The 20,258-nt window shown below is 49.1% G+C and overlaps 1 protein-coding gene across 1 annotated transcript; it reads right to left on the bottom strand.

Moving 5' to 3' along the window:
• Window positions 1-1,253: 1,253 nt before the first annotated feature.
• On the bottom strand, window positions 1,254-13,448 carry LOC104342714 (microsomal triglyceride transfer protein). Its single transcript, XM_009946397.2, has 18 exons — window positions 13,346-13,448; window positions 12,029-12,210; window positions 11,680-11,823; window positions 11,042-11,149; window positions 10,285-10,401; window positions 8,473-8,612; window positions 8,021-8,174; window positions 7,168-7,325; window positions 6,445-6,610; window positions 5,897-6,004; window positions 5,558-5,770; window positions 5,214-5,428; window positions 4,489-4,586; window positions 3,261-3,382; window positions 2,597-2,824; window positions 2,153-2,277; window positions 1,686-1,856; window positions 1,254-1,401 (listed from the first exon to the last, which is right to left on the bottom strand). The coding sequence occupies exons 1-18, from the start codon at window positions 13,410-13,412 to the stop codon at window positions 1,254-1,256; spliced, it is 2,664 nt and encodes an 887-aa protein (XP_009944699.2). The 5' UTR covers window positions 13,413-13,448.
• Between the last annotated feature and the right edge of the window lie 6,810 nt (window positions 13,449-20,258).

The following is a 20,258-nucleotide window of genomic DNA, read 5'->3' as shown; positions in this document are numbered from 1 at the left end:
CAGGAAGCAGTTGCTGTGGATCAGCATCATGAGGGGTTATGCAGAGTTGCGATGAGATGCTTTAATGCCTTGAAGACTCCAATGTCTCTTCACCTTTTTCTTCAGCCAGTCCCTTCAGCTTGAGTTCCCCTATCTCCTTCCAGCCTCCCCCAGCAGCCGATGGGTTGCCAGCATTTTTTCCACATTTTTGAGCTCCATCTTCAAGACAACTTGCCCTGTTTCTAGATGAGGATTGAGATTGCTGGTCCATACCTTTTAGAAGGGTCTCTTGCAATATGCTACACTTTCTCCTGCTCTGTTTTAACTTTGCCTTCATTTCCCAATTTTTGGGAAAGCTCTGTGGGACTCCTTCCTCTGCCTTGACCCTTTTTTTTTCCCTGTGAATCTGACCCCCACAGAAATACAAGCTGTGTCCCCACTGGCCTCACCCTCACTGTCTGATGTGGCACTGACCACATCCCTGACAACAGAGTGCGAGTTCCACCAGGAGTAAGAGGATGGCACCAAGCTGTGAGGGAGCTGAGTTGCTTTTGTATGCAAAGAAATGCAAACACCTTGAAATAATATGGAAAGAACATGCAATAATTTGCAATAGGTTATGAAACATTCTGCCTAGCTTCTCTGCCTTTCTCTTTGAGGATTATTCTGGGGTGAATGTGTCTGTGGTTGTGTTAAAAAAAAAAAAAAATTCAAACCCTCATGCCTTCTCCAGAAATACTTTTTTCCATGTTTCTGGACAATTTGGCAGCCACAAAACTGTGTGTTAAAGGAGGGATGTTCACCCCCTCCATGGGGAACCTCCTTCCTGCTACCTGCAGATGTGCTCCCTCCTGACCGCTTTTATAAACGGCAAGAAAACACAGCATTTTTGGGTATGCACTTGCAGAAGGGTTTCTTGGGCTCTGAGAAACTCATTCATTTGCAAAAGGTGGCTGTTTTTCACAAGGACACGTTTGGCTTCCAGCAAGCCCTTTCCCATGAAGAGGAAGAGTTCAGGCAGGGGAAATCTCAGCCTATGGGGTGGGGAGGGCATGTTTGCCTCCTCCAGCCACAACCAAGGGCTGCCTCAGGCTGTCCTGCAGCAGTTCCTCTTGTGGTCTTTTCTCATGCCCTTATTGCAGCATTTTTCTTATTAAACGATGGTTGTGGAGGAGTTAGGCAGAGCCCTTGACAGCTCATGTCAGGTTCACAGAGAACTGGGGTGTGTGGCAGGAGAGGGGGCAGTTATCCAGTCTCAGAGTTCTCAGATTCCCCTATTCTTCTTCTGCCATCAGCAGGAGGTTGCAGACCTTGGAGTTGGTCCGGTGCAAGGCAAGCTCCCGCCCAGGCACAGTGCCTTGCCTGCCTTTTCGAGCGGTGCTGCTCCAGCTCCCAGCAGACTTGGAAACTGTGAAGATTTCTCTGTGTGACAAGGCAACAGCAAGATGGTCAGGAGGCTGTGGTGGTGGTAGTGGACCTCATCCTCCTCCCAGACCAGCATATTCACCCTCTCCCGATGGTCTAGGCATGGTGCTTCCACCCATGTCATTGTGCAATTGTGGTGTCCTTCCTCCATCCCTGCTGGTTTTGACCCACCCTGCTCAATAAGTGTATAACCATTAATTCCCTCCTCTCCCCAAGAAGTCTTCCTTTATCTCAAGCATGTCATGATGTTTCTACAGCATCTGGCTGTATTCAGAGACTACCTGTATGGGACCTCCTCCTCTGTCAGCTGCAGGCACATGAGCACTGGGCTGCTGGAAAACCTCAGCGTGGTGTCAAAGTGGATTGAGGTCTCCAACTCTGTCTGGCTTCTCAGGGTGGCTTGGAGGAAAGGGGCATCTAGTTCTGCCTGGAAATCAATGGCGAAGCTTCCCCTGTGAGAGGGAAGCACACGGGTCTGGTCACCAAGCAATGGCCCTGCGCTGGGCACTGTGCACTGGCACCAAACAACTCCATAAGCATCTTAATTTTAGGTCTAGCCATGGAAAAGGAGTGTGTAACAAACACCCACCAGAGCCCTACTGTGTGTCCAACAGGAAGGGCTGGACCCATCAGGAGAAGAGCAGGGGGCTGTGGAAAGCCAGCCTGAGGTGGAGCATCCCTTGTGTTGGGTGCTGAGCCCCCTGGGCACCCTGCATCCCCAGAGCCAAGCGGTTTCCCACCCACTGACCTTGCATTGATGCTGGTTTTCAGTTCCTGCTCCCAAATGCTCACGTCCGTGTCGGCTGAAATGTCAAGCCCCAGCCCACCCTGGAGTTTGACAGCCACTTGGAGGCCAGACTGCAGAGGAATGACCTGGAAGATGGAGAAGGCAGACCTTGCTGTGACTGGTCACCTCTCTTAGCCAAGCAGCTGATACCAGCAGTGTTGTGTGGCTGCTGGGACTGCCTGTCCCAACCCTGGGCTTGCACAAGAGGAACTCGAGCCACGTGTATCCCATAGCAGAGCCAGCCATCCTGCTGTTTTACCAAGCCCAAGAGATATCTGGCAGTGCTACCTCACTCTTAGATCTGTATCCACAGTGAGTAACGTACTTAAAATCCACTGGCCCATGCTATGGGATTCATTAGGATTTGGCATGGAGGCAGGTTGCCCCCCACCCCCCATCCGGTACCTGGTGATGGTCCATCAGCAGGAGGTTCCCTTTGACCACACTTGTGGGTTCTCTGCTGCTTAACAGGACCTTGGCCATTAAGTCTGTATATCCCTGGAAGAAGACAATTGGCCGCAACTGAACGTCGAAGAAGATGGCAGACATTCTGGCCGTGAGCTCTGGCTCCTCTTCCCCTTCCAAGACGTTTTCTCCCAGCATCGACTCCAACCCTTGTGCTTCAATAGTGACCTAAAATGCAGAAGTGGAGATGTGCAAGCTGCATGGAGCAAAGCTGGAGGGTCTGTTTTGTGCCTCACAATGCTGTTTGAGTTGCTATACTTGTCCAACCCTTGGGTAGGCACCCTTTGAAGCAGGAGGACAGTGATGGGGAGGGCTGGATGGGGCATGCAAGCTATCCCTGAGCACTGTTGTAGCCACAGTGTCGCATCCCCTGTTTTTTTGGGGGAGCAGGGGGCTCCTCCCTTCTCCAGAGCAGGTCTGTCTGGCTTCACATTGGTGATGGGGTGTATGCATTTATCTGTTTCTGATACGGGGCACACTAAGTGCAGTGGTGAGCTCAAACACCATAAGGAGGTTAAGAAGGGACACAGATGGGGCACCACCGAGTTAGTGCTGCCACTCCCCCCTATGTACATGCCCCCCAGCCTCTCTCCTGGCAGCACACCTGAGCTGCACGAAGCTGCTGGCTGTGGCTGAGCAGCGAGAAGTCAGAGATGCTCTTCCTCAGGAATCCACCCTCCAAAAACAGCAGGTCCAGTCCGAAGGTGGAAAGCAGGTCCTGGGTGACTGAAAGGCAGAGACACACCCGTAAGCATCCCTGGGCAGTGCCTGGCACATCTCTTTTTGTGAATGAGTCACTGAATGGTGGTGAACCATAAATGCTCTGAGAGCAGCAGCAGGGGATGAAGGCTGACAAGAAAATAAAGGGCCCATAGGTAGGATGTGCAAGGCTGGGATCCTGACAAGCACACACCTTGCACCTGGTGCCACTAAGTCAGTGCTCAGCAGGACAGGGCAGTTTCTTAAAAGAGCTTGTCCAGATTGATCGCAGAAATTGGGATGTCACTGGGTACGTCTAAAAGCAGGATCCTGAGAGCTCCTTAGTTATTTCTAAGCTTCCTCAACAGATTGTATGGCTAGTCCTATAGAGCTGTCCCGTCTATGGCCAGGGTGGCTGACCTGCACCGGACTCATATGTTAGCCATTAAATATCTGATAAAGCTAAATGATTCAGAGGGGAAAGCTTCTCTGCATCATTTCCTTCTATCCTTGCAAAAATCAAAGGATTTAGTATTGGAATGTTTTTCTTCCAGGTGTAGGCTATTTTGCCTCCATTCTACAAGGCTAGACTGACCTATTTTGAAGAAGGACAGAAATGAGAGCTGAGAGGTGAAGATTTAAGCAGATACCTAGCAAATGTCAATTGTTGCAGTCTCTCTGAAGTATGATGATTTTTATCTCAGTAGAAGGATTCTCCTCTTTGAAGACCTTATTAAAAATACCTAAGGAACTGAGCTAAATATCTTGTCAGGGAAAGTGAAGCACAGAAACTGCCACCTACAATCTACCATTGGTTTCATCTCCAGCTGAACTTCCTCTTTCATAGTAGGATTTGGGAAAAGTATGTGGCACAGTCCAGCCCTCCTGTTGTAGGGGTGTTGGAGGAACATGTGTGTGTGTATATATATATATGTATCTCTCTATATATATATCTCAGGTGATGGCAACCTGCCAGCTTCAGGTGATGCTGGAGGACATGCTCACAAACCTCACACTGAGATTTTGGGGCCTTTCTATAAAGGCAAGACCTCTTCTGAAAACTGCTTTTGCCCAGCAGCCCCTCCTTTAGCTGTTTGAGGGGACGATGGGATGAGTGTCCTCCGTGGTGTCACCTGTCAGAGGTCCTGAGAAAGAAGAGGAGATGCCAGCTTTTGAGAAGAAGTTGTAATTATTTATCCGTGGGTCTCTCATGACGTCTTTCATTATCTTCCTGGAAGCAAGAAGGAGAGGGTATGTCAGCACCAGGAAGGAAGGGAGGGAAAATGTCAGTGGTCATTACAGAAGGCTGTACAAAGAAGGAAATAAAATTTCCAAAGTATTTCTCTTGCTTGCTAGTTGCCCAGAGAAGTGTGAGCAAAAATAGGAAATGAGCAGATGTGAGCCACCCTGGAATTTTCCTCTCCTCCCATGTATTAGGATAAACCAATCAGATATTTTCGTGCAGCTTTTGCTTAGCTCTGAAAAAATATTAGTGCTCTGTTTGTTTTGTGCAGATAGGAAGATTAATGCAGTTACAAATTGTGCGCTGCCCTGCAAGCCAGAGCTTTGGCCTCCAAGGACTCTGCTGAAGCCACAACCCTGGGTCCTGCTGCCACGGGGCAGGATGAGGAGGGATGCCAGGTTTTGGCTGGCTGAGTGTCATCTGCATTAGCAGTCCTGCTGTTTTCTTCCTCCTGCAGCTGGAAATTTCTAGGCAGCCCCAATGCCTTCTCCGAGAAGTCATGCTAGCATGCTTTAAAGGCACACTGGGTCAAAAGCCACAGCTGGAGCACGGAAGGGGAGAAAAAATTGATGTAGAGCTAGGGGGAAAATATGCAGCCTTCTTCTCCAGACCCACCTTGCTGGGTGGTGGTCGGCACGCAGGCTGTTCTGGACCTTCAGCAGCAGAAACGTTGCTGTCTCCACCTCCAGCTCATTGGTGGCCAGCAGGATGTTGATGACATCCATGGGCAAGGGCTCATTATCTAGGAGGATTTCTGCAGCAGACAGGCGACAGGTTTTTTCGTAGCTCTTCCTTTTCTCATGGAAAATCCTCCTCATTGCTCGTTTCACCTGATGTGAGAGTGCAATTAAAACGGTGCTGTTAGGGTGGTGATGTGCAAATATAACTCCATTTGTACTCCAATGGCTTGCCTTTGAATGGGAAGAGGAGCACCAAGCCTTGGCAGCTTTGTTTCATACCTTGCCAGAGATGTGGCGAGTGGGGAACTGCCGCAGGGCAGAGATGGCCGCGGTGGCAATGGCAGTGGGACCCTCCTCGGCGTAGTCCAATAGGGTGGTGATGGTTTCAGGGAGCATGGTGTTCCCCAGGGCCAACAGGTAAATGACCACCTCGGACTCCTTCTTGGTGCTTCTTAGCCCTGCGAGGATGGTTTCCAGCCCACGCTCCACCTCCTGCTTGGTGTTTGCGGGAGGGCAGAGGAGAGGGAGAATAAGGGGGGATAGGTGACATTTTGGGCACTCCTGGAGGAGGGGAGGGGTCCGGAAAAAGCCAAGCATGGAGGTTTGCAGTGTACCCACCTGCAGCCCACACAGCTTCTGCTGGCACAGCTTGCCGACCAGAGAGCCCACAGCAATTATTGCTGTCTCATGGACCTCGGGGGCCAGCTGCTTCCTATCCAGCTTGTCCTGGGCACCAGGGGAGGAGTATTAGGAAACAGGGAAAAAAAAATGGGGAAGGAGACAGAAAACAAGTATGTTTTACCTGTTATCTAAGTGTTTACCAAAAATATAAGGAAAAACTAGCTCTTACCTGCCTTGAAGTAGGCAATGTATGGTTTAATGGGATAAAATGCTGATTTTTCATAGTGGCTTTTAATTAAGCTTTTATTATCTTTAATGCACTGACATAAAGCACTTTCTGCTGAATGCTTTTCCTCTGAGGAGCATCTACTCACATCACTAGTGTCCCATTAAAAGCACATAAAATACTTTCATAAGCAGGAAGATACATTTCTACAGAAACATATTTTCCTTTTTCAGGAAAATATGCTTTCTGTTCCCTCCTGACTGAAATGGGGTGAGGTTCCATGCCACACTTAGGGAGGGTGAGAAATGTACATACTTACTAACACCAGGCGGAGAAGCTCTCCTGAAGGCCGGGGAGAGAAAGCTGCTGCATAGAGAAACTTCTCCAGCAGGGACTTGGGCTCCCTGCTGAAATCCAGAAAGTCTGAGAGGGCCGCCAAGGTTGCCACTGACCGTGCAGCCACTGCCGCCTCCACAACGAAGGGGCTGGAGCAAGAAGAGGGAGGTCATCAGTGCCACGACCCACCAATAGAGCTGAAGAAGAAACAAGGTACAGCTCCTCATCCCCTTTTCTCTTCTCTGTGCTTTCCTCTTGCTTTAAAATTCATGGAAGCTTCAGTTCGTGGGTTAAAAAAACCTAGAAGGTTGGCTCTTGGTCTGAACTCACCCATGTCTAGGTATTTCACTGCAGAGAGGAGCCCAGCCCCAGCACCCACACTGACAAGGGATGGATGCTACAGCTGTGGGTGGATGGTCTGTAAATAACAGACCTCCAATGATATTTCATAGAATATTTGCAGAAAGCCTTGCTGGAGCATTTGTTCTGCTCCAAAGCCAGCCAAAAAAACCCCCACCAAACCCATGCAGTGTTTGTACGCAATGGGCATTAAGAAAAAAACAGTCAGGACAACTGCCTGGACCAGGTATGGTGTATAGACGAGCACCAAATGACTGCAGTTGCCAGGGCCAGGAATGACCCTACATGCCCAAGCTCTACATGCAGAGAAAGCCAATTTTGGCAAGATAGCTCCTGGGAGTCTCACAGCATCTCCTCAGGGACTCTCCTCAGCAGCTGCAGAACATCTCTCTTCTTGGCACTGCGCAGCATCTGGATGAACTTCTGGAACCGCCACGTAGTCGCTGCCTTTGAGGCACCCATTTTGACTCTCTGGCTGTCAAAAGCCTTCAGGTAGGCTTTCAGCTGCAAAGATCAGGTTTGTTAGGTGGAATTTAGCCTCTTTTACCCCCCCATCCTGAATCATGGGATAATGTTTATACTCAGGAAATATTTAGTATTGGGAGGGGCCCATGGGGGTCATGCAATTACCTGCAGTCATCTGCTGCAGCCTCCTACACCCCACCACTGAGCATTTGTGCTGAAGCCCAAATGCCTCAATTTACAGTATGTGCCAGGAAAAGAGCAGGAGAAACCACGAGCACTGCCAGTGCATGAAAGTCATTGCAATTCCAGGTTTCATAGGTGAAAAGCCTGGAGGACTTGAGGAGGCAGAATTAACCCCTCCTTTATCCTTGCTAGCCTGACCTGTGGCAGAAATGTTTCCTGAGCTCAGACGTGTGATGAGTTTAACCCAATTGGATGTGCCAGCTGTGCACCATGTTACTTTTTTCATCACAGAGACACAGCTATGTCTGGGGGGACAGAGAAGTCCTTCCACCACGGGTAGCAACATTAGGCACTATTTAGGAGAGGTAACAGGTCAGGCTGCTGCTCTACAGCACTCCTGGGGCCACATCCTGCCTTGACAGCAGTAACCAGCCTCTCAAAACACGTCACCACAGTTTAACCCCAAATCCTGCAGCCTTCTCCTGCCCACTCAGGTGCCCAGCTTGGGGGAGAGCATGCAGTGAGTTTTGGTGGTGGGTAGCATCACTGACCGATGGGCAGTGGGTGCAGACTCTCTTGAAGGGCAGGCTGGCCATGCCCAGGGGCTGGTGCCATCCCTCCATGCCAGCCAGTGTGTCCTCGAGGCTTCGTCCATCTGCCTCTGCTGGACCGGGCATTGGAGGAGACAGTAGTTGGAGCTGCTGCCTGTGGAGGGAGAAGAAGCCATCAGGAAGTGCTTTGTCATTTACACACTCCCTGTCTCAGAGGCTGTTTGGGCTCGTGCAGGTTTGGAGAAGGATGAGATGTGGGAGGAAGCTGTTAAAAGGTGCCTGGTGTTCCCTTCGGCTGTGCCCAGCTGCTGCACCCTGTCCTCCTTGCTGCCTGCACCAGGCTATGCCAACCAGGATGGCAGGAGAGCAGCAAACACTTTAACTCCAACAGATGCACCTTCATCCCATGCCAGGCTACCCAATTCGGGCAGTGGTATGGGAACATCACTCACCTTGAACTGATTTTCATGCCGGTGGTGGACCTCAGGGCTGCAGTCACCATGTGGCTTTCCTCTGCCAGCACTGACTGGAGGAGGTTGTCTTTTACCATGTACCGGCTTTTGCTGGTGGGCTGCCACTTGACTCCAAAAATCTTGAAAAAGGAAAATCAAGGAGAAATAATGCAACCTTTTCTCTCTTCCCCTCTCCCCAGCAGATTTCCCTCCTTTCTGTTAACAGCAAAAGATCTTTCTAGTCCACAAAGTCACCTGCTTCACTTGCAAAACATAGGAAAGAAAAATCCGGAAGAGCCCAACCTCTTCCCAGATGTGGGAGAAGGCAGCACCAGATGAGGACCACGGCAAGGGGATGTTCTTGTCCGTAGCTGATGTTGGGAGACAGACTGATGACGCCATGCGGACTTTCTCTTTCATTACAAGGTGGTGTCACCCTGGCTCAGCCACAGAAGAAAAGGGCAGCAGAGGGAGCAGGAGGTGCTTCTGCCTAGCGTGGGTGATGCCTGGAGACTGGAAGCTGGAAATAAATGCCTCCCAAAGCACTGGCCTTCCTTCAGGTCCATTGGACAGCGCTAGCTCCATAGCTGCCCCAATGCAGTTGCGCATGTGTGGGAAGAGGTATGGCCCTCAATGCCAAAACTGCATCATCCTGACGAGCATCAGCAAGGACATTGTCCAAGTGAAAAAGAAAGCTAAGCAACAGCAATTTCCACTGAGCTCGTGCCAAAAAATGCTTGGCTTCCTCGCTGTGCTGCTTGGTGACCTTGGGGAAGCTCTCTGGACTTTTTCCTTCCGAAAGAAATGACGCACTTGCTGCACTTCATCTCTCCCTTGTCTGCCAGCCTTAGTGAGGGGAGTGCTGGTCGCACCAGCAGATGTTATTGGAGCAGCTGGGCTTGCACATGGCAGGTCTTGGGGAAGGGGAAGAGCTGAACTATCTGCAAGTGGTGGTTTTTGACAGCAAATGGCATTAGCAATAATAATATCACTACTGTAACAGAGAGGTTTTCATCCATAGGCTTTGCCTTCTACAGAGTTGGGCAGCATTGTTATTTTGCTGTCCAAGCTACGGATACAGGTGAGATCCAGAGAGCTGCCTCAATCCAGATGGTAGGCTTGTGGGAAAACCTTATCACCAAAAATGTGCTATGCAGGGTTTGTTATTTTCTTGGGTAAGTTTGCCATGATTCGTACTCCAGAAAGCTTTTATTACGTGAACACTCAGAGTTTGACTGCCAGGTGTCGAGACCCCTGCCAAAGCCCATGGGCTGTCTGCAGTGATGTGCATTTTTATCTTGAGTTCAGTAGAATTTTTGTATGTTTTAAAATACCCATTGATTTTAATAATGGCAGGTATAATTGCATTAAGACCCACAGAGTTTCATCTATTTATGTCAGGGCTGAACATGGGCTACTGCTTTAAATGAAACAAGCAGCAGTCTTTGGTCCTGTCCCATGTCAATCTAATCTCCAATCAAATGACTCTGAGGTCCAGAAAACATTTCTGTATTGCCACCTTACCAAGCAGGATTAGCTGACAGGTCAGAATTGATAACAAGGATGGGCATGGGATGACCCAGGACATATTTTCTGCTCCTACCCACCTCGAAACCATATGATCCTCCTGAGGTATGTTGGTGTATCCCACTTTGGGTATGGGTCTAAGAGCTAGAGCCCCATCCCAGGCTGGTGCAGAAGGCTGAAGCCAGCTAAGAGTGGGACTCACAGCCCACCCGCAGGAAGATTTTAGGGACAGCCCTGATATAGTTGATGTAAGTTGGCCCACCACTGCAAAAGGAATGGACTTGCTTTGTTTGCAGAGGTGAATCCAGACTTTGGCTTTGTGCAGCTGAGGAGATCTTTTGTCTTTGTGATGGAATGGTTGGACACGGCATACGTGACTTGGCAGCTCCCAGAGGTGTCCTCCTGAAACACAAACGTAGGTAACCATGGGTAAGGGTGATTGTCTTTGATTGATCCTGAATAAAATGATCTGTGTAGAGGACAGACACAAAGGACAAATTAATAAACAGAAAAATCATAAAAAAGGTCGAAAATGGGCCATATTTAGGGGTGTTGGATAGCTCCAAGTCCATCTGGGCAGGAAATTTGCTTTAGCAAATTCAGGCTAACACCAGCAGCAGCATCTCTGTGCCTGCATTTTGGGTTTTGAGGTTATTTCATGTTGTTCGCAGGTCACTGTAGCATCAGTTGACTCCGGAGGGAGGAATTTCCCTGCCATTTGCAGGCTGCTGGCTGGGCTGGGCAAAGCAAATCCCACTTGGCAGAAATTCTTGTAGAGCTTTTTCACCACTATTTCTACTGTCCAGGCAAAGATGATGACTTTGTAAGCATCCCTGTTCCTGAAAAATCATCTACAGATTATTTTATTTTAAGTCTTCTGTCTTTCCAATAGTCACAGCCCAGGGGTAGCTGAAGTAGTGAAGCCCAAGATGTTTATCCTGAATTTTGCCTCCTCTGCTGGAGCACCTGGGCTGGCTGTGCTCTCGTGCCGGGGCATAGTCCCTGGCTTTTGGGCAGGATCTGGCCCCAGCTCTGCACCTACCTCCACTGTGGTGCCAGCATGGGGTTGGAGCTGGAGCAGACTGATGATGCCTCGCTTCAGGTTCGAGATCAGGACGCTTTCTGCTTTGTCCCCGTAGAAGGCTTTGACCTGGGAGGGCAAGAGGTGGTGTCTGGCTGTGGGGATGGCTCTGGGGGCCTTGTGAGCTCTCTCTGCCTTCCCTGCTGAAAGGCACCTCCCTGCAACCTAAGCAATACCCTGCAGATACCTGAGGATTTTTCACAAGGAGGACCGTGTCCCTCAATAACACAAGCTTTGCAGATGCATGCCCACAAAATTTCCCTTTTTCCCCCTGCCCCAGTTTTCCAAAGTCTTAGAGGAGAAAGTCAGAAAGGAGCTTATATCCCATGGTTAGGACTGAAGCTCTTTTAACATGAGATGCTGCAGCTCTAGTCAAGCCTGCAGCCTCTTTGGAGGATGGGGCTCCATCTAGGGTCATACTAGACCCTGCAGGAGACTGTATATTCCTACATTTGCCACTCCGTCTGGTTCCTTGTGTTCTGATGTGAAATCAGAGGTGCAGCAGGAGTTTGTATGGGCTTCGTAGCCGAGACAATTTGTGATGCGGGCAGGAGTGCTCTGCAGAGGGCATGAGCAATCCCACAAGGTGTCCAGCTGACCTTCCCGCTGCTCCAGGAGACGAACACTGGCTGCTGGAGCTCTGCCTGTGCCTCCTGGCTCAGTGCAATCTCTGCAGGGGGACCTCCAATGCTGTCCTGGTGCCTCTCCTCTTCTGGCTCTTGTTGGGCTTTCAGGTTGTGGATCTATGGCAGCAGAAGACAGCAGAAAGCAGTGACCAAACATGTTTGCTCTAAGGCTGCTGCGCATTTTACCTGCAGGCAACGGCTTCTTGGTCACAGTGGTCGTTTTTCAGATGGCTTGGGCTAGAAAGGGAAGGGGGTAAGGAAAGACAGCATCACTGCTCCCAGGAGGAGTACCTGGCTGCAATGGATTTACTGCCTCACGTACCTGCACCTGGAGCAGCTCTTCCCCACCTTGGTCCCTCCAGAGCTGGTGCAGCTGGACCAATGCCTCAGCCTGTAGCCAGGCTCCCCGCGGGGATGACATGGATGTGTGGTCCAGCTGGACATCCAGGGAATAGTGGTACTGATACAGGGTCCCAGGCTGGAAAGAAAGAGGCTGCAAATTCCCTAAGGAAAGATGCAAATGTTGAGGGTACGTGGTCTCAGTCCTCAGTCCCTCTGCTTCCTGCAGCCAGCACCTTCCATCCTAGAGGGGACATGGACTCACAGGGGTGCATGTGACCTGCATCACTTTGCCTCCTGGAAGTGTCATTTTTACACCAAGCAGTAGGTACAGCTGACATGCTTGGGGGAGAACATAGGAAGGTTTTCATGGGAAATAATTTATGCCTGCGGGTTTGGATATTTGGGTGTTCTTGGAGTGACAGCTGATTCCTGCTTGCATTTCCAGTCCTTAGAAATGGTGGCCAGTGGGGGCCTTCCTTGGGGACTTCAGGGATTTTCAAAACTGCAGAGAAACACACTTTAATCCTGAAGCAGTTTCCTGAGCATGCCCATGGACAGAAGGCATGTCTTGAAGTGTGCATTAAGTGGGACAATGCTAGCATTTTTATTTAGGGAAGAAAAGAGGCCATATGCTTTATATCGCATGCTTCCCATCAGAACTGCCAATTAATTAAATCACTTAAATCACTGACTTAGTGATGGGGCAAACTGAAGTTGATGGGGCAGCTTTAGATCAAAACCCCTTGCTTTAATTTTATTTATCTAGAATTATTTGGAGTCCATTCTCCTGTTCATATACAAATGTAATTGCAGGGGGGAGAGTTGCCTTTGCCATGATATAACCAGTCTAATCTATTTTCTAAAATCACTTGAAATTCTCCCGCAAATCTGATGCACTTGCTGGGCTTCTGAAATGTTTTATAGTTTTGCTACTTTTGTTATAATGATAGATGAATCGATGGAAATTCAGCTTGCTCCCTGGGGCTTTTCTCTGTGAGTCACGCTAAAGAGTTTCTATATTTCTGCACCGTGTGCAGTTTAAGAAACTCCAGCTCTCTGGTTTTCCTCACCCCCCAGGGAGGACTTCCACAGTCCTAAAATATTTCCCCACCTTGTGAGATGCTCAGACCATTTGCAGTTGTGGCAATAACTCTTCCTTCCCAGGCTGGAGACTGGGGAGATGTTGCATTATGGCGAGCCCCAGGAGGCCTTTTGTGCAGCAGGATGAGCATCCTGCCTCTCGGGGCACCCGGACCCGATTGTGTCCCTGGACCCGAAGCAGCCCAAAGATTCTTACCTTTTGCTGTGCTCACGAAGGAAAAGCAAAGCAGGCAAATGTATCCCAAAACCGTCTGTGGATTCATGGTGGGCTCTGGGAGCTGGGCAGGAGACTGGGAAGGAAGGGGGGTGGGAGAGGGGTTATAGAACAAAAGTGGGCAAGATTTGTAGTGTCAGGCGACGAGGCCTGACTTTCTCCCTGTCCCCGCCTTACGCACCCAAGGAAAAGCAAATAATTAAACTTTTGCACCAACCCCCAGCAGCCACGGAGGGTTTGGAAATCAGCTGAGGTTTGCTAAACACCAGCGGAAGGGGAGGAAAGCTGCAAAAAAGAGCTGCCAGAAGCGTCCTGGGGTGGAGAAATTGCCAATTTGCCTTGATATGGGAGGGACCATCTCTTCTCACCAGAAGGGAAAGGGGGAGAAATGGTTGCTTTTAAAAGAAAAGACCCAGGAGGGGGAAGGGGGAAATCTGCTTTTCCATCCTTTTAGTTAGAGACTGGGATTTACAGCCTAGAGGCTCAAGTTACTTAAAGGGCCAGGCTGGAGGGGGATGGGACAGCCTGCTGATGGGTCGAACTGTGAACAAATGGCACGGGAAAGGGTTTAAGCGATGAGTGCTTTGCTAGTTGTGCTCCACGCAGCCTGCTAACCCCTTGGCCCACCAACTGTGCAATTTTTTTCCGTGCATGAGCTTTCTGATTGCTGAGTTTAATTGATTCCTAAAGACACTAGAGACTACAAAGGGCCTGTGTCCCTAGGGGTTTGTGATGGCTTTTTGTGTGAAATCTTTTTGCCAAAAGGAGTGGGCAAGTGGGAGAGAGTGGGGCACATCACACCCTTCTTGTACAGGGATCTGAGAGACAGTAATGTCATTATGAAAGCAACCTGTGAATTGCAGTGGAACCGAAACCAAACAGGTTTGGAGTTACGGTATTTTCAAGGGCACATCTGCCAGCTCTGCATCACCACCATGGTTTTGGGACACTACTGTGACCCGAAAAGCAGGGCAGATCCAGCTGTGAGCTACCTGGGGATAGTCCAGCTACAGGTTTCCCACACATGACGTTTCCACTTGGTCCTCTGATGGTCTTTATGGACAAACATTCCATATTTAGACTGAAGCATTTTATTCTATTATTGTCTTTCTTGCTGGTCTGTCAGCTTTTCATTTAACGTTTTCCTTTTGAGTGACAACCATTGGGGCTATCCTTGAGTCAGCTGCTCAAGATGTACCCACAGGGCGTGACACCATTAGTTGGGAGGGTCTGCCTGCATCAGCTTCTCCTCCTGGGATGCACAGACCTGGGGGACTTCCGCTCTGCCAGTGTGCACTGAGACAGCAAAGCACACTGAGGATGGATGAAAGTCCTGCTCAACACTGAAAGCTTTAGCTCTTCAGCCAGGGTGGGGAAAAATGAAATGTTTCAAAGAGCAAAGTGGCTGTTGAAGGTTGAAGTCCCAAAAATAACGTCCCAGAGCTTTTGTTGGTTGCAGCTAAACATGCTACCTACCTAGAGAGGAAAGGCAAACAGAAATAGCTTGTGAAAAAGACCCTGCTGATAAGGAGGCCTCAAACTGGAACTGAACTTTGGCAGATTTGCTTATTTAGACTTGGCTGCTGAGTCCTTCCAGGACCAGGGTGTGGGAAGCTGACAAGCTGCAACCTGCTTTCCTGTAGGCAGCTCTGGACTGCCGACTGCTACCCACTGGGAAGTCTGAGAGGTGAAACCATGTGATAGTCACTTTGTAGAGTTTTCCCAGAGGTCCCAAGGAAGGGAATTCATCCACTGCCTGTGCTACAGGGGGTGAGCTGCTGAACTCCCACTCAAAATCTGCATGGCAGATGTCTTGCTGTCATTTCCTCATCCCCTCTATTATAATCTCATTGTCAAGACAACATAGCAATGGGCAGGGAAAGTAGTCATGTAGCTGGCAAGCCACCACGGATGGGGTTTATCTCTAGGTTCCTAAATCAGGTCTCTACACTAAACCAACCATCCTGGATCCTTCTAAAGGCAAGGGAAAGAGAAAGGAGTCTTTGGAGGAGGCCACATGCTGCTTATCTTGGGTACTGCCTTACTGTGACACTAACCTCCCTCTGATGGTATTTATTTAACTCCATCAATTATACAGGAAATTTAATACCTAGCTCAGACTTTGATGCATAACTTTGAAACAAATCCTGCCCTCTCATGTGCAGCTTTGCCAGTCACTGTGACAATTTCTCTGCCTGGAGATAAAACTCTCCCAGGTTTGTTAGTGCAGGAGGGGAGGCCAGGACGCACAGTGAGTTTCAGTGCCTGTTTTCAGGTTTCTCCTCCTCCAGACCCAGTTCTTGCTTCTGTCTCTGGGAGAATCTGTGAAAGAGTAAAGCAGAAGAATTTGGATGTTTTATATTTTCTGGTGCTGATCATGAAAATGAAGGGCAGATGGCTTTGCATGTTGCTCAGAGTTGCTGTGTTTGTCCACTCTGCAGTGACTACAGGACACCGTGGCTGTGGGTTTAGGCAAAGGCAGTGCTGCCCAGCTTCACTGCATGGTTGATCATACCCTGTGCTTTCATCCACGTGATGGGACAAACATCAGTGAGCTTTGAATCCATCCTGCAGCTGAAACAGAAGAAGTGCAAATAAAGTATTTGTGCAAGATTAATTTCACCGGCAGTCCCTGGTGCATCTCTTCCAATATGCTAGTCCTTTCTCTGTACATGTGGAAGCCCTGGAGCATAGTCTCCCCAGACACCCACTTGGCTCCCTGGACCTGCTTTGCAGGTACCTGCTGGGCTGGTCAGTGCTCCTGTGCCGATCCCCAGAGGCCAGACCCCCTGTGCTCCCTGGTCTCCTGCCTGCGGCTTAGTCTAGAGGTTGGCAGCTGCAGTCTCCAACAACACCAGAATGATGCCCTTTTCAGTAATAGGGGGGCAAAGAGGAGGCAGAAGGAAGTGCATTTCAGCTGCTGCATTAAAGGCTTTGATAGTAGTGTCATAAACTGATCCTGTTTTCTGGACCTTCACTTTTAAATTCCACTCACTTTGAATTTAACCAACTTTTATAAGGCTTCCAGTTTGCTAAGCACTCTTCCCAAACCCATCTGGGGTGGTTGTGCTTTTGGAAAGATGCCTTATGAAACTTTGCAAACCTATGGGCAGATGCATGGTCCTAAAAACAATCCTGCTGAAGTCTTGGGTACTGCTCCAGCTGCTTGCATATAACCCAGGGGAAATGTGATCTCCTGTTTCCACCTGGGCACAACCTGCCAGTGCAAATCCTGTTCTAATTAAATTAATGTAGTGTGGTCAAGGATATGTCTTCATCATTTCACTTTCTTATTTGAATGCTGTGCCGGTAATTCCCTTGGAAGTGACATAATGGCAAGCTTTACAGGCAGAATTGGGATGCTGAGCCCCTCACCCTGGTCCCCAACCCTCATGCTCCAGGTGATCCTCACCCGGCTGTCTGGCTGCCAAATCACCATGGGGGAGTCCAGCTTCAAGACCTGACACGGCAGGTCTGAAACCCATTGGCAGAGCAGAGCAAAGCAGGGACAGTCTTTGTAACTGGGTCACCATGCCCCAGGGTCAGAGATGCACACGGGGACCTTGCCACCGAGGTGTGATGTCAGCGTGGACTTTGATAAAGGGTGGTCAACCTGCCCAGAGGCTGAACTCACCTAGATGAAAGCAGGATGGTGGCAACAGCGGCTGTTGCATTAAAGCCCATCGATTGCAAGCCTCAACCTGTGGGTGTTTTCAGGGAATTTTCAGGTGCAGATTCTCATCAAAAATGTCTAGTGGAAATAATGAGACCCAAACACTCCTTACCCAGTGGAATACCAGTACCAGTGGCCAGTCTCTAGGCTTGGAGGCTACTGTACTGGGGTCTTAACTGGGGAGGTTGCTGCACCATCTCAGGTGCACAGCTGTTGGCTATCTGGGGAGTTTCCAGCTGTTTCCAGTATCTGATCACCCTGCGACAGATGAGAGGGTGGAAGGAAAGATTCCTTAAGGGCTCTGTTCCTTTCCCATTTTTTGCATGTTATCTTTAGCCATACATCCACTCCAGTCTCTTACTATTCAGGAATTTTTAGGAGAGATCTGGAAGCAAGTAGAAAAAAACTTGCTGATAAAATACTACGCAGATAGCCCAGAGGGGAAAGCAGGAGATAACAAAGAGTACATAACCAGCCCTGGGGGTAAATCTTTACAGGGTGACTCAGTGGAAAAGAGCAAAGGCAAAGAGCAAAGGATGCAGGCTGTACCTCCAGAGCAAGGGAAGAGCCATTCCCCCCGGGGGGACAGAGTGGCTGCTGCTAACCAGGACATCCCACGGCAGGTCCCCTTAGCAGCAAGGATGATTCACCACAGAGCAAACCATCAAGGGAATTGGGGAATGCTCCATCCCTCTGTAACTTCAAAACCTGAAGGATGGCTCTGCTGGAAGACATTCAACAATGCAAGAACAACCAGGCGAAATTCTTCAGCTCTGCTAAACACAGCAGACGATATGTTGTAATGACCTATAGTAGCTTTACATCCCATTCGGTGCCATTAATCTTTTCTACTATGGACCAGAAGCTTGTGAAAGCAGATGTTGCTATCTGCCTGTCTGTCACAGCCACCCCAGTTCCAGCTCTTTTCCAGCCACCCCATTCTCTTTTCCTTACCACAAGCTCTTGTTGCTGGAAGGGAAGGACAGCTTGCCCTCCACCAAGCGTTGTGTCATGCATTGCTTCTCATTTTCAGAAATCTCCCATTCCAGCTTCTGCTCAAGTCCCTTCACCCCTGCCCCATATCAGCTTTTCCATGCCCTGTGGTCCTCTCTGGTTGTCGGTGGTTTCCTTCCATAGTCCTTCCTGACTTTCATCTGCAGCTGCTAAATCTCAGTCCACTTTCCAGGATGTTGGGGTCAGGACTGTGTCAGCTCAGCTGTGTGCTGAGGCAGGACTGGGCTCCTGATTCAAGAAGGGGAAAATGATTACATCAAACCAGTTATTGGTTTGGCTCAAGCCCCTTCATTTCTATTGCTGGAGGCATTGGCTTTGAATGGTGAAGGCAGGTTTCCAGTGCTGCAGGGAAGGGGTTCGAAGGGCTCCAGAGACTACTAGTTTGTACATGATAAAGGGATGCATATGCATAGGCTCAAGATTTTGGATGGAAAAGCTCAAAGCTTGGTTTGGGGAGCAGGATTCCTTCAGCTATGCCTCTCACCCTGAGCAAGTTGCTCTTTTAAACTTCCCTTGTCCCAAAGAGATTCCCAACAACCCTTGAAGTCCTGAAACCACCCTAAAACCCAGGACTTATAAAAGTGATGGAGCAGCCTCCGACTAAATTGAATTAATTTTTTTCTTCTTGTTGCATCCTCAAATGTAAAATGTAAAGCTGAGGGCACTAATGGGCCTTAATGGCCCTAAGGAGCCTGACCTGGGGCCTCCACCTATATCCATGGGCCCAGGAGCATATTTAAACTCTGCCTCCAGATTGGATAGGTTTCTGAGCCTGTGTTGTAGCTTTAGTACATGCTCTGTCTGCTCTATATCTTCTGTTCTTGGATGGACCCAGAGCTGCCTCATGTGCTTGCTGTGTTGGGGAGTGCTAATGGAGTCTTTTATGAGGACCCAGCCTCCGATGTTTCCGGACAGACCCTGTTGGTGAGGGTGCTGCCTCTACTGGGCCATCCTAGCTTACACCCCTGCATTGTCTGGGGCCATGGATCCTCCAAGGAGCTGTTATCATTCCCAAATTGTCTACCTCTTCCTCCTGCTTCCCCTTGCATAGGTCTCTGAGGTAGGTGGGATGCATCCTCTGACTCTTTGCTATGCAATAATTTTTTGTTGGGCTAGGTATATTGGGTACCTGAGGGCTGACTCTGGCACTAGAGTTCATCATGTAAATGCAATGAGATAATAGGAGCAATACTATGCAATTATCTTTTTCTACAAGACAAACAGCTTGGGAGATGATATATATTCCTGCAAAACAGCCGCTTGCCTGCCCTATGAGCAAGGGCAGGAAAGTATCTGACTGGTGCTAGTGTTACCTATTTAAGAAGCAAACAGTTGTCAAATATAAGGGAAAAAGCTCAAGGATGCTCAGATAACAACAGTAAATATTGAGCTTTGAAAGGTATGGAGCTATTTTATTTGTGAATCTGTCTTGTTTGTTCATACAGCTCTCGTCTTGGACCAGCTCTTTTAAAGATAATTCGTGTAAGTTGGGTCTGGCAACTGTGCTCTCTTCCTGGCCTGTTTTTTAGGTAATTCCTTCCCAGGAAAAAACTTAGATTGTGCTACCTGGGTGGAGGAAAGCAGTCAACATTGATGAGTCTGTTATGAGACATATAAAAAGAGCTTCCCCCCCTCCCCGCCTTGTGAAGGAGCTTGCAAACACCACCCCCACCCACCCACTCCCATTTGCAAGGCACTGTCTGTGTGCTTTGTTCTTTATTGTGTGGAGGTTGCTAGGCTGCATTTCTCAGGCCAGCAGCAGAGCCTGCCTCCTTTTCGTCTTCCTTGTTTCTCCCTCCCGCTGCCTGAAACAGGCTGTGAAATAACCCCCGGTTCTGGCTCCTTATGAGTTGTTGTTGCTCACCATAGCTATGTTTTGGGGGGGCTCAATAGATGGGATCAGGGAGCAGGAAGCCTGAGCATAGCAAAGTGGTAGGAGTTGGGTTTACATCTCAATCTGGGTCTCCTGAGGCCTGATAAGCTGAAGAAAAGACTTGGCTTTGTTAATGCACAATGATATTTTGTGCAATTGTGGGAAAACGGGCCTGGGATTGACTTCAAGAGGTCGCCTGGCCTATTTCCCTGTGGCTGGCTTTACCGTGACGAATGAATGTCTGACCTCTTTGTAAAGAGCCTCTGCTAGTAAAGATTTCTCAGTTTCTATAGGGAGTTTATCCCAGTGCTTTATCCCAGTGCTTTACTGCTGTA

Source organism: Leptosomus discolor, chromosome 6 (assembly GCF_034619465.1).
Source record: "Leptosomus discolor isolate bLepDis1 chromosome 6, bLepDis1.hap2, whole genome shotgun sequence".
Taxonomy (NCBI): Eukaryota; Metazoa; Chordata; class Aves; order Leptosomiformes; family Leptosomidae; genus Leptosomus; species Leptosomus discolor.
Note: the sequence above shows the minus strand (reverse complement) of the source record. Positions and strands in the feature narration are given on the sequence as shown.